The sequence below is a fragment of the Asterias amurensis genome, chromosome 17 (genome assembly GCF_032118995.1).
Source record: "Asterias amurensis chromosome 17, ASM3211899v1".
Taxonomy (NCBI): domain Eukaryota; kingdom Metazoa; phylum Echinodermata; class Asteroidea; order Forcipulatida; family Asteriidae; genus Asterias; species Asterias amurensis.
In genome coordinates, this window is record NC_092664.1 from 10,983,436 (window position 1) to 10,997,202 (window position 13,767).

Here is a 13,767-nt window from a genome sequence, read left to right on the forward strand (position 1 = left end):
TTTAGTTAACTGGACGGCTTGAAATCTAGACTATACTGGCAAGCTTGCACACTATCACGTAGTCCACCATCCAATATCAAGCACCATAGTCTTGGGCCAAGACTAAACAGCACCTTGCAAACTCTTATAATGTGCTACATAAGATGGGCTCATTATTAGATAACTTCTAAACCCTGTTTTTGTTCATGTAATGATCAGTACCTCATTTGTGTATGTGTATGCACTATCTCGTCATTCAGATGGAACGTAAAGGTATTGGTCCTGTGTGTTGTACAAGGCACGTAACAAACCAGTGCACTTATCGTACAGAGAAGGGGTTCACCCCAGTGTTCCTGGTTTGATTGGCTGTATATTGCGCCAAAGCACCTTGTAAATCATTACACGGTGCTATGTAACAGGACGGAGTAGGTCTCATACATGTCATAATTCAAAACTTACTCCCATACCTTGCAGGAAAATACTGTATGTTCAAGGACCTTGAGCGTCACCGAGTGACAGATGTGCGCGCTATACAAGAAACCACTATTATTATGATCTTATTTTGGTCTATATACCAAAATCTGTCCTTATTTTTGTCTGAATTAGAAAGCTTAGCTATAGATCAAGGATCTAATTTCAAAGACGTGCTTGTTGCCGAGTAAAACAATTTGCTCAAACAAATAAGGTGACCAGCCAAAATATGATGTCTTTTGTGCTATCTGTGACCGATATCCTGTCCATTTTTATTTGCAGACAATTATTTACTTAGCAAGAAAATCAGATTAATTAATATTGATTAAAGGCAGTGGACACTATTGGTAATTGTTAGACTAGCCTTCACAGTTGGTGTATCTCAACATGTGCATAAAATAACAAACCTGTGAAAATTTGAGCTCAATCGATCATCAAAGTTGCGAGATAACAATGAAAGAAGAAATCACCCTTATCACACGAAGTTGTGTGCGTTTAGATGGTTGGTTTCGAGACCTCAAGCTCTAAACTTGTGGTCTCGAAATCAAATTCGTGGAAAATTACTTTTATCTCGAAAACTACTCCACTTCAGAGGGAGCCGTTTCTCACAATGTATTATACTGCCAACCTCTCCCCATTACTCTTTACCAAGTGAGGTTTAATGCTAATAATTATTTTGAGTAATTACCAATAGTGTCCACTGCCTTTAAAACAATTATAACAATGTTGTTTTTTTGGTAAATATTTATTGACATAAATTCTTGTAGATTTTTTAATTTTCCACAAGACTACATGTCTTGTGGCTTAGAACTTTCACCTGAAGCAGAATATTTTGTTTAAACTACATCTTGTATTTGGGCGAAGGTTAGAGGCAGGGTAAAATGTTTGGTAATTGTCAAAGACCAGTATCCTCACTTGGTGTATCCCACTTTGCATACAATAACAAATCTGTGAAAAGTTTGACTCAATTGGTCATCAAGGTTGCACGTAAATAAAAAAACAAAAAAAACAACCCATCTTGAATAGAACTGTGTGCTTTCAGTAGTTAGATCCCAATGTGTGAAAAATTACCTCTTGCTCTCAAGATCCCCTTTGTGTTCTTCAATGGGGTCGTTTCTAATGTGTCATACATGTAGTATCAGGCATGTGAGTTACTGTCCATGAAAAAAAGAGGAAAATAGATAACCGGGCAAGAAAAAAAAAAGGAAAAGATAATTATTCCTTAACTTTTATTCACAGAAAGTGAAGAAACAAAATAGGAAAATAAAAACCCCAAAAAGAGGAAATCGAGGAAGTCTCACATGCCTGTAGTATCGACAGCTCTCAAGTAGTCTTTACCAAGCAAGTTTTTATGGTCATTTAAAGTTGGAGATTTAGCATTAAGCATACCCTCCATAAAAGGTTTTGTTTGTTCAAGCGCCTTTAGTACCTGACGGTAAATACGTGCGCTATAGACGATGTGACCTCTGATTCACACGAAAACCATAACATGACTCGCGCGCATACCGCCGGGCAAAACCTTTGTGTTTTGGCAGCCAGCTAGAAAGTGTAGGCAATCTTACCATGACAACGTGTCTTTTTGCCTGACGAAACATGACGTATACAGTGTTTTTTCAACAGAGGGCGGTTTGAATGTAAACATAGGTCACATCGTCTATATAATACTTCATTATTAACACCCCCAACAAAATATTTCAGGAAGTAACAAAATTTGTTACCGATAACATAAACATTTAAAAGCAGCACACTAAAAAACAGTTTTTTTTTAACTGGTGTAAAGCAGGCCTGGAATTTCTAAATGTTTCTTTTAAAAAGGAAAGAAAAAAAAGGCATTAAAAGACACAAAAAAAGACTGAACAAATTAAAGACTTAAAAAATAATATAGCAAGTATCATCTTTTATCATAAAGGCAAACAAAGGCTTACTAAAATAACAACAAAGTTGTACCCCTTTAGATGATCCCCTGGCTGCCACTTCCCAGGTTGTGTTGTAAACAAAACTTGGGTGTGATCCCTGGCGAAAAAAAAAATGGCTATGAATGTCATGAGCTGTTATATGCTAATCAATCCCAAAATAGACCTCAGAATCCCAGGGGAAAAATAGGTCAAATATTTCCAAAGCAACCCAATTTTACGGCTTTTAAAAGTTGTGAATACATTTATTCTCGAATAGCCGGTCAGAGCACACTGATGGAAACATCAAGCAGTACAAATCCGCTCTTCTCAGAGTCACCACTAGTAACTGCTCACAAAGAGATTTTTACATAGTGTCATGGCAAACCTTACTTACTTTGTACTATCCTACACTGTGCTGGGTTGAGGTATCCAAACTGAGCTACGTGTACAATCCCGGCTAAAATGCTTGGGCCACCCATTCCCAAGGTTACAAAAAACAGTACCTGTCAAATTTCCCCGTAACAAAAGACATTCTTTCCACCACCCCCCACACTCAATGGTGATGGGAGCGCTGAGACCGCGTAAGGAGGCATGGGGGCCGTGGTGCGGGGGCCCAACGAGATATGGCCGGGATTGTAGACTGTACATTCTCTTAAGGTAATGAATGAAAATGAGTGAAATTGTTCAAGTTATTTCCTCTGCTGCATATTGATTGTGTTCAGCTCTTTGGCTTTAAGGCACGCTGCTTCCACAGCTTCTATGAGACACTTGCGGAACCCTCCTTTCTCAAGTTGGTGGATGGCATCAATGGTTGTTCCTCCGGGGGAGCAGACGTCATCCTTGAGCTCGGACGGATGTTTGTCTCCTTGTAAGACTAGCTTTGCTGACCCCTGAAACACAATGATGCACACAGAGACAAATATGTTGAAAATGAAGTTGTCAACAACAAAAAACATTACAGGCTTTGTTCTACAACCACCAAGCTCCTCAACATCCCTCAATCTAAACACAATAAAGACCGATCCATTCGGCTCCGCCAATGACGCACGTGTGAGCAAGAACACGCGAGCCTCTCCAATGCCTTTCTGCACAACTCTGCCGTGTTACAAGCATACGCGCACGCATGTCAGACCTTATTTGTCGGACCTTGGTTGCGTTGTGATTGGTCAATAAGCAATGGGGCGGAGCTTAATGGGTCGGTCTTTTGGGGAGATAGTTCATGTTAGAAAGAATAAGCCCTTTAGGAATACATAATCTTAAAAGTAACGCTTCTTATTTCGATTTTTTGGGGACTAAAAATGATCTTATCTTAACCATGACCATAGTACATGTACTTTGACAATGTTCGAATTGAAATATTTCTCAAAATGCATTATACTATCAGAAGCTACTGTATACCATGCAAGTTTTTGTTGCCACTAATTTACCAAATGTATACGGCCCCTTTAACTGCCCTTTACCACGCATCGGTGTCTGGGTAATTTGTAATACCATACATCTTATCCTCAACAAAGATATGAAGTAAATTCATATTTAATTCAAATTTATTATGTAAATAAATTGAAAGTTATAACCCAGGACCCAACTCATCCACTTCACTCATTCATTCACATTCTCCCATCAGGAAGGTACCGTTCTCTCTCTACTCGCACACACCGGTTCAGACTATCTTTTTTACCCAGTGGTATTCATCGTTCTAACTTACTTTTTATAACTTAAATGTTGTTTTTCCATTTTAATCAGTGATAGTGAGATTTTGATAATGTTTCTCTCTTTTTAAAATTTGAACTAGCCTATTTATTGCTTATACTAAATTTTTGTAATTAATTCTATGTTTTTAAAATGTAATGTTTTTTTGTTTTTCTAGAAGTATCAAATTTGAATCTTTTTAGTGCACACAGGGAAAACAAATTTCACTTTTTACTTGTAATCTGTGATGAAATAAATAAATTAAATTGAATTGAATTGAACAAAATAGTGGGAGTTTAGGCTGGAAGAGGAAAATTTGTCAAAATATTTACCAGTAAAGTCTGTGCTGCCAACTTGATGGCAATTTCTCTGGGTAGACCCATCTTAACCCCTCCATCGGCTAAAGCATCTATGGCTATGTATGCCTGTAGTGAGACAAGGTACAAAGTGTTCTTAGTTATAACAATAATAATAATTAAATCTAACATAGCGCAAAACTTAACTGGGAGAAATCTCGGTGCAAAACTGAAAATTACAAAGAACGAGAGAATGCAAGTTGAAATAGGTGGGAATTGAAGTTGGATTTTTAAATTGTCCAGGGTAGCAGCTGTTCTAAGTGATTGGCCCAATGATCAGGGCATTAATGTAAAGTGCTTACTTTGTGAACCAGAAACACCGGGCCTCACACCTACTCTTCCCTTATAAGTGTTCTGGGGCTGGGGCAGATTACTGACAAGACTACCAACTTACGTATGCAGGTCCGCTGCCACTAACAGCCATCACAGCATCAATCATCGTCTCATCCCCTTCCATACAGTACCCTAAACTACGGAAGTATTTCTCTGTTAATATCTTGTCCTCTTCCTTGACGGCACTTCCGCATGTGTACATGGTTGCTCCTTCACCGATTCCGCATGGGGTGTTGGGCATGGCTCGGATCACACGGGCACCAACCGGAAGTCTCTATTTAACATAACACATGAATATTTTGTTACAAAATGGGATAAAGCAGGAACCTGATGGAAGTCTGTCTATTTAAAGGCACAGAACAATTTGATTGTCAAAGACCAGTATTCTCACTTGGTGTATCTCAACAAATGCATAAAATAACAAAACTTTTGGACTTCATTGGTCATAGCAGTCGCAAGAAAATTATTAAGGAAAAAAATTCTTGTACATACTTGTATGCTTTCAAGAAAAGAAACTTAGAAATAAAAGTCTTCAGCTGAAGTCTTTTAATACTTGTGTGAGAAATTACCTCCTTCTCAAAAACTACATTAATTTAGAGGGAGCCGTTTCTCGTAATGTGTTATACTAGCAACAGCTCTCCATTTCTCATTACCTGTTAGTTTGTATACTATATTTTGAGTAATTACTAAACGTGTAGAAAAAAGTGCTTTTAAAGGCATTGGACACTATTGGAAATTACTCAAAATAATTGTTACATACATGTAGCATAAAAACTTATGAGCAATGGAGAGGGGCTATGTGGAAAGGTGTTTGCAAAGTAGAATGCGATGACCTGACTTTTTTTTTATACCTCATGAACTAACCCAAGTTGTTGGTCCAAAATACAAATGAAATTCACCATATATGTAAATGCCATATAAGACGCGTCCATACTTCACACAAACAATACACAAACAATCTACACTTACACTTTCAATAAACTCAACCGATATTCCTGCAGCTAGTGACACCAACATGTGATTGTGGGTTACAGCCGGTGAGATTTCTTTCAGCACATTGGAGACCATGTTGGGCTTAACGGCTATAAATATCGTCTGATTCTTAGTAACTATCTCTTTGTTGCTGTTGGTACAGTTCACTCCCATCTCTTTGATGACCTTGAGATTCCTGGACGTGGGGGCGCTCGCCGTCATTTGAGCGGCTGGAATTATATCGGCCAGTAAGAAGCCCCTGACGATGGTCTGCGCCACCTTCCCAGCACCTAGGAATCCGATCGACATGATGAAAAGTGTGGACTCTGATGTCACTCGTAAGGCTATGTCTAGCTCCGCAAATGTCAAACTCAAAGTCTTAGAAAGACAACATAATCTGTTGTCGACTGTGAACTGTACAGAATAAGCAATTAAAAATGTAATTGTAAACAAACATCAAATAAATTTACAAATTAAAAGCAATACCAAAATAGTTTACATAAAAAACGCCAGGTTTGATTTTTTCTTCTTTGAAAAGAAGACAGAAAGGTATCATACCTGCTGGGAACTTTGATTGAATTTTTGAAGCAAGAAAACTAATTTAACTTTTTGATGGAACTTTCGATGGAACCTACTTAACTTGTTACTACATGTATAGAAAATACACGAAACGTATCCAATATTTTATATAGGACCTACTAAACAACACAGACCATGACAGAGTGTCAAAAACTGTCACAACATTCTACATTACACCTAACCTCACCCACATCACAATATACAACTTACTTCACTGAGTGATTGATATGATGACGACCGGATGGATGGGTAGCGGCTGGATGAGCCCACCGAAGCAAGAACATGCGTCTTTAAATCACGAAACTGCAATCTAAGCACATTCAGGCAACAAATGACACAGTGTCGGTTCCGTAGATAGATCAGAGAGAAGAACCTGGGATGCCCTAAAATTGACAGTACACAAATTCAACAATAGCGCGCGTGATGATGCAATCAACAAAAACACATGTGCCGCGTGGCAAATAAAGGTATTTAGGCTAAATGGTTACCAAAGTAAACCATTAACAATACACGCGATGACAAGGGCACCAATCAACAACACCTTTTTTCTAAACACTGCCACTTGGTGGCGCTCTATGACAACCCATCACTTTTTTATTTATTTTATTTATAGGCAGCCCAGAAGTGTATCACGCGTAGAACAACGGATTTTAACATCATTTTACGGTCGAATTATTTCCCCGAATTACAAGCTCGTCTGTGTCGAGGTTGATTTAATAACCATCATACCTATGGCGCGGCTTTTACCGCGCTTGGTCGCCAATTTTGGACGTTATTTGACGGGAAGAAGTGCCAACTTTCATACTCGAAACCACAAGTTATTTCCAAGCACCACCGGGCCAGTGAGTTGTTGTGCGGTATGCAGCCCGGAAGCCCCGGGGGAAATTGTGAGCAATGGACGGCAGGGCTTCCATACTTCATCACGGCGCTTACACGAAGAATTTGAACAGGATGAAGGCGCTCTTGTTCCTGACAAAAAAGATAGCGGGTGAGAAAGGATTTAAGACAATAAAGGGACAGCGGACAGTTAAGTTTTGTTTTAAATTTAATATAAAAAAATATATAAAAAAATGTAAATGTAACATTAATATTTTAGGCCTAATTAGTAATAGTAGGCCTAATTATTATTATTAATAAAAAAAAACAAGTAAAAAAAAAATAAAAAAATGTGCACCATACAAAAGGCAAAGGGTGCCGTTTTTTTCCGTCAATATTCTCTTGCAACTCGATGTCAAATTGAGTAAAAATGTTCACTGAACATGATCTGTCTTTGTTACTGTTGTGTTAGATTTGACTATTGTCTGGCAGTCTGGTACATTGACGTGCTTGATCAAAAAGCAAAGTTACTTACCACTAAATTTGAATTCCTCCAACTATCGTGACAGTTGCTACGTCACATGATCAGGGGCAAGCTTTTGCGTAGTTATGTAAAGAGACGATGAACTACTCTTAGAAGAACTATAATTATGAGGTTCGTTCCCCTATCGTCTACGAGATGATAGGGGAAAGAACCTCAATGATAATAATTCTAGGAGTAGTGAACACCCCCATACACAACTCTGAATGCGGCACAACAATGGTACCAGGTTTGCTCATCTGGAGGTTGCTACGCAACATGATAGGCTTGCCACAAATAAAAACCTGAACAATTTCACAAGGCAACTGTCTTAGTTTGAAATGTAAGCGGTACTTCGTGTGACTAAAATTAAGCAAGTAATTGTACCAGACACTATTAAAATGTAACAAATATTAAAATCCTAACAAATGGATTATTTATTTGATTTTTATGTATTTTTTTTCTTCAGTCTGGTGAGCCTTGAGGATCTTGTGTTTCGCATCCTAAAAAATGAAGACGATAAGGTGGCAATACGGGACTTTTTCTCAGTAAGTAAAACAAATTTCAATGAGATACGTAGCTCTTTGTACAACACTTAGGCCCTAGTAATTTAATCAAATACATTTTTTAACCACTTCATGCCAGATGACGTCTTTTCTCGCCAAACTTCAAAACAAAATTATTGTATAATACAGTTAAAAACGTCCGAAACATCTTCATAGCTTTTTGGTTGGGATCAGTTGAAACACCTGACATACGCCCCCCAAGACAATCTATTGTGTAGCGTCATGCACAGGCATCCACCAACCATGCTTCATGTTCCGTTGTATATAGAGGGACAAAGAGTTGGAATTAATTTCCAAAGTCTCCCTTTTTCTGGAGTTTATTGTTTAGTCTCTATTTCCAGACCTTCTTCATTTTGTTGTACATTCAAGGATTTTGAGAGAGATATGTTGGCTGCCATTCTGAGCACCAGTCATGGGTTCAAGTCCTGTTCTAGTACATTTGTTTTTTTTTCATCCCCGATCTATTCAAAATTACCCTTCTTTAGACAGTTTCCCTTTTAGTTTAATACATGCTATGTTTTTGGAAAAGTATCATCAGGAATTTGAGGCATTGCATGGTGAGGTATCAATATTATATGTATCAAGTTGTTCGGGAGACTTCTCAGTTCTGAAAAGAATTGTCCTGCTTATTAACTATTACCTTGGCGGAAGGTATACAGAACTGTAATTAAAGGCAGTGGACACTATTGGTAATTACTCAAAATAATTATTGGCATAAAACTTTTCTTGGTGACAAGTAATGGGGAGAGGTTGATGGTATAAAACATTGTGAGAAACGGCTCCCTCTGAAGTGCCATAGTTTCCGAGAAAGAAGTAATTTTCCACGAATTTGATTTCGAGACCTCAGATTTAGAACTTGAGGTCTCGAAAACAACCATCCACACCCACACAACTTCGTGTGACAATTATTCGTCTTTCATTATTATCTCGCAACTTCGATGACCGATTGAGCTAAAACTTTCACAGGTTTGTTATTTTATGCATATGTTGAGATACACCAACTGTGAAGGCTAGTCTTTGACAATTACCAATAGTGTCCAGTGCCTTTAACCCTACTACCGCAGTCAGTTCTTGGGTTGGTCTCAACGTTTCTATACCATCCGCCAAGGTAATAGTTATTAAGCAGGACAGTTTTTTTTAGAACTGGGAAGTCTCTCGAACAACCGAACAATCTACTAACTCTACCTGGCAAGAACAAACTCTACCTGGCAAGTAGATACACACATGGTGTTACCGCAAACCAAATATATGTATCTTCAGGAAGTCTGTTCAAGAGAGGAGGTCCTGCATGATCTCGATCCCGTAAGGTGTAAGTTTTGGGAACAACAGGTGAAAATGACTTTTGATGATGGAAAACTCCTAACTATACAATACAATACAATACAACTAAATATTTATAAAGCGCCTTTACATCAAGATCAAAGCACTGGAAATAGCAAAACCAATCTAACTATAAATACAACAAATTACATCTGATACAAGTTAGTTTTGAGAATTTGTTTGAACAATGGCAAAGAGTTACAATTTCTTATGCGTACTGGGAGGTTGTACCATATTCTGTTTATTAATTAATAATTTAAACTGTTATGTCTTGAACAGGTGTTAGCGTCTAAGGGGCTGAGACAGAAGGACCCTCGTCTGAAGGAATCAGTGGATAAGATCACGCAGCAAGTCATGAAGTTGTACCCAAACAACATCGGAGAAAGTGTACTGGCTAAAGAGGACTTTGAAAAGTAAGTTTGGACCCTGTTTTAACGGGCATGATTATTTGCTGTGATTTTGTATGGAATTGTTTGTATCCATGGATGGAGATGGCGCACAAGAAATGTAATAAATTATGATTACGTAAGTAGGACTAGTAATAGTCTGTGTTTTCCTGAGTTGTTGCCTTTGGAAAAATCTGATTTTTTAAACTAATAATGTCCTTAAATGCAGATCTATTGGAGCCTAGTACGTATGTAGTACTTGATAATTGTTCAGGTCACTTCTTTTTTCCAAAGACCAAAATATCATTCCTGGTTTAAGTTCATCTTGAAAAGGGAAGACAATCTCATTTTGTTGAAAAACATCAACACTTTTGGTCAAAAAGTAAAATAAATGCAAAAATCATAATAGTTCAATGATTTCTATCAACGCAACACCCCTCTAGCTATGAAATGGTAGGGCCCTCCGCCGCCCCCGGGTAAACAGCTCCTTAAAATAATAAAAACAACCATTCATATTTTCCAGTGAAAATTTTACAAATAATGAATGTTTAAGAGTGCAATGGTGCGAATATGTCCATGAGTTGAAAGATGGAATGTTCAATTCAACGAGGCGGAGCTGAGTTGAATGGGACATTCCAGCTTTCAACATGAAAATATTTGCACTGATGCACAAATGAAAAACATTCATTATTTGTTTATTTATAACATCCAAGTAGATCTTTGTCATTTTGATTGAAAGATACAACTTTCAAAACAAACAAAGCGTAGGCCTACAATTTTTAATTGTGAAAATTACACCCGTTTCTTTTGGGTCGACCTGTTGGATTCAACCGTGACTATGTGCGTTCTAAACAGCTATTTTGAGACACACAGACACCGAATGTATGTTCCTTGCAGCATAGATTATAGAATATAATATCTATGACCTTGCAGCACTGTGTTACCAAAGACACGCCCATGCAATGATGTTTTTACTCAGGGTGCAATCGTATTTTTCGGACGGAACGAAAACTGCACGGTGAGTGACAGAGCGTGCAATAGGCCTAGTACTTTTATTTGCTATCACGTGACGGATGATCCTCCTTTTTCCTGGTTAAAAAAAAATAAATAAATAAAAATAGTAGGCCTAACAATAATTTTCCCTTTTATATTTTTTTGATGAGGCGGCCTCTAAAATGAAAGCAGGCGGGGATGCTATGTTTTTATTTTTTTTGACCTTATACACCTAATTCACCTATACTTCAAACAAAGCTCAGCTTGAATTTTAATGAGTGATTTGAGACACCTTCCAGTAAGACAAATTATGTGAATAAGTGCTTCATATGAAAACTGTGTGTTTTATTATTTTATGCTGTTAAATCACCTGGTACCTTCAGAAATTTACTGGTGCAAAGTTTTATACCTGCATTGTACACAAATGTAGACCATACTTTATATTGGGTTATATGTTAAAGGAACACATTGCCTTGGATAGGACGAGTTGGTCTATAAAAAGCGTTTGTAACCGTTTGTTATAAAATGCATGTGGTTAGAAAGATATTGTAAAAGTAGAATATAATGATCTACACAAATATGCCTTGAAAATGCGTGGTTTTCTTTTTACCTCGTAAATAGACCAACTCGTCCGATCCAAGGCAACGTGTTCCTTTAACATACGTGTAAAACATTTCTGGTTTGTTTCCAGTTGATTATTCAATAGTAAACTGGATATTTAGGATTAAACCAGCGATTGAGGACGTGGGACATAAACTAGTTCATACCTTGACCCGTACATGCTTTCTATCATTATTCTCTAGCAACTTCGATGACTAATTGAGTCCCAAGTTTTCACAGATTTGTTATTTTATGTAAAGAAACAAATATTGGGGTAATCCATGTGAGAATAATATTCATTTAACAAAAAATAAAATCCATTGGTAAACATTATTTAGACTATAAGCAGATAAGACTAAAGATAGTAGAAACTTTAACCAGTTTTGTAGCATTTAGGCCTAAACCATTAAGAGAAGCTTAAAAGTTTGGTTTAAAACTCTTTCAAAAACATTCATGGTCATATTATGTACATACAATCTATTTTGTGTAATCCGAAATTGCCATCACGTAAAATCTTTTTTGTTCTCAAAAAGTGTCAGTCAATCAATCAATCAATTGTACATGTACAGTGTATGACCCTTATAAATGTAATAACAGCCAGGCATTACAGGTATCCAAGAAATTCTTTTGGGATTTTGGGATGTACAAAGGGAACACAATTCGCACAGTTATCAATTTGAGTTGAATTGAATTGAATTGTGTTCGCTGAAAAAGACTACATATGTAGTTTATTTTTGTTTCACACAAAATAGAAAATCCTAAATAAGTTGAAGGCACTTGAAGTTCAAAATGCAAAAACAAAAGCAGGCACTGCAAGAGTACTCGGGTCAATTCCACAAGAAGATAAGACTAGTCCTAATAGAACTAGTATTAGGCATGTAAAGATGAGTAACTCGTCCTAACTCAAGATTTTCTTTGTGAAAATCTACCTCTTGTAATTTATTAGTTCTACCTTAGGAACTTGTCACACGAGGCTCACCAGCAACCAATTGCATCTAGACTTGGTTCTAAGTCTTTGATCGTGGCTTTTTAGTCGTCCTGATAGCCGCTACAAGTGATCAACCTTTTAAAGTCTTTAGATTGCGAGTTAGGGCGCGTGATAGCTAATAATGTGGGGGGGATGTTTTTCGTGGCTGAGATGCAGAAGAACAACCGCTATCTAAGTAGAACTAGATCAAAGACTTGAATCAAGTTTACCAAATGCAATGCATTTAACAACATACATGTACATGTACGTGTCATTCATGTTGGCTCAGTCTGCCTGTGACCTCGGTGACCCCTGATTAAATCACAGGAAGCCTTTCAAGGTGTGGCTTGGGTTTCCAGTCCCTACAATCATACAGGGTTCAAATTTGGGGGAAATACACCCACAAGACTGCTGTGCTTGTACTGTGTGTAGCTCAAAACTTGACTAGAACATTGATACAAGACCAGGGTTAAGAACACTATCTACACAATTTCCCATTTGAGCTGTTTTTGGAACCATCACTAAGAATAGGCCCTTCAGGCCCTATCCCATGTTTTCTTATGGGTAGGCCTATTCAATACTCAACAGAATTAAAAGATATTTGTAATTTTTAGTTTAAAGCCATTGGACACTTTCATTAAACAGTATTGTCCAAAGGCCCACACTTCGTGTATCACAACTTATACAGAAAATAACAAACCTGTGAAAATTTAGGCTCAATCGGTCATAGGAGTCGGGAGAAAATAACGGGAAAACCCACCCTTGTTTCCGCACATTTCGCCGTTTATGACATGTGTTCAAAATAAGTTCGTAATTCTCGATATTGGGAATGATAATTGTTTTAATGTTTTCTCAAAAAGTAAAGCATTTCATGGACTTATATTTCAAGAGAAGTCTTTCACCATTACCTTCTGTAAACCCTGTAAGTTATTTGTAAATCTGTGATTTTTTTTTTATTCTGTTCCGAAAGTGTATAATGGCTTTAATATAAAAATGCAGCAAAGTGTTTACTTAAAAACACAGGACTGCTGGATTTCTCAGGTCTTGAGTTTACTGGCCCGACGCTAAAATCACTGGCTTTGGGCCTGATGCGTTCCCAGTGTTAGTTTCAAGCCCTGACATGCTGACCTACATTTCCCTGTGCTGGGGTTTTCCTTAGTTCAAGGGTTTTCCTCCCAGCATTTACAATCTGACATCTAAACTTCTTCATCATCTTCTCTGCACAGGATACTTCAGGCCTATGAGTCACAAATGCTAGTAATTTCTTAGGCTACATTGGATTTCATTTACCAGAAAGATTATAACATTTTAACACTGTTGCTGTG

The 13,767-nt window shown here is 37.5% G+C and overlaps 2 protein-coding genes across 2 annotated transcripts in view; one reads left to right on the forward strand and one right to left on the reverse strand.

The window, feature by feature from the left end:
• Positions 1-260: 260 nt before the first annotated feature.
• LOC139949921 (pyrroline-5-carboxylate reductase 2-like) lies at positions 261-6,733 on the reverse strand. The gene is made up of 5 exons (XM_071948497.1): positions 6,485-6,733; positions 5,693-6,109; positions 4,785-4,997; positions 4,367-4,459; positions 261-3,235 (listed from the first exon to the last, which is right to left on the reverse strand). The coding sequence occupies exons 2-5, from the start codon at positions 6,002-6,004 to the stop codon at positions 3,035-3,037; spliced, it is 819 nt and encodes a 272-aa protein (XP_071804598.1). The 5' UTR covers positions 6,005-6,109; positions 6,485-6,733; the 3' UTR covers positions 261-3,034.
• A 165-nt stretch (positions 6,734-6,898) lies between these two features.
• LOC139949543 (glutaminase kidney isoform, mitochondrial-like) overlaps positions 6,899-13,767 on the forward strand; it is a 34,117-nt gene continuing 27,248 nt past the window's right edge. Inside the window, exons 1-3 of the mRNA XM_071947917.1 lie at positions 6,899-7,262; positions 8,080-8,158; positions 9,776-9,909. Coding sequence (XP_071804018.1) covers positions 7,006-7,262; positions 8,080-8,158; positions 9,776-9,909 — 470 coding nt within the window. The 5' untranslated portion in view covers positions 6,899-7,005. The remainder of the gene's footprint in view (positions 7,263-8,079; positions 8,159-9,775; positions 9,910-13,767) is intronic.

What these genes read in the sequence shown, in the direction of transcription:
- LOC139949921 (XM_071948497.1), bottom strand. Translation starts at nt 6,004, where the DNA reads ATGTCGATCGGATTCCTAGGTGCTGGGAAGGTGGCGCAGACCATCGTC. An exon ending in CGGTTGAGTTTATTGAAAGT is followed by an intron (nt 4,998 to 5,692) that starts GTAAGTGTAGAT and finishes TATGTTAAATAG; the next exon opens with AGACTTCCGGTTGGTGCCCG. An exon ending in TGGCAGCACAGACTTTACTG is followed by an intron (nt 3,236 to 4,366) that starts GTAAATATTTTG and finishes ATTGTGTTTCAG; the next exon opens with GGGTCAGCAAAGCTAGTCTT.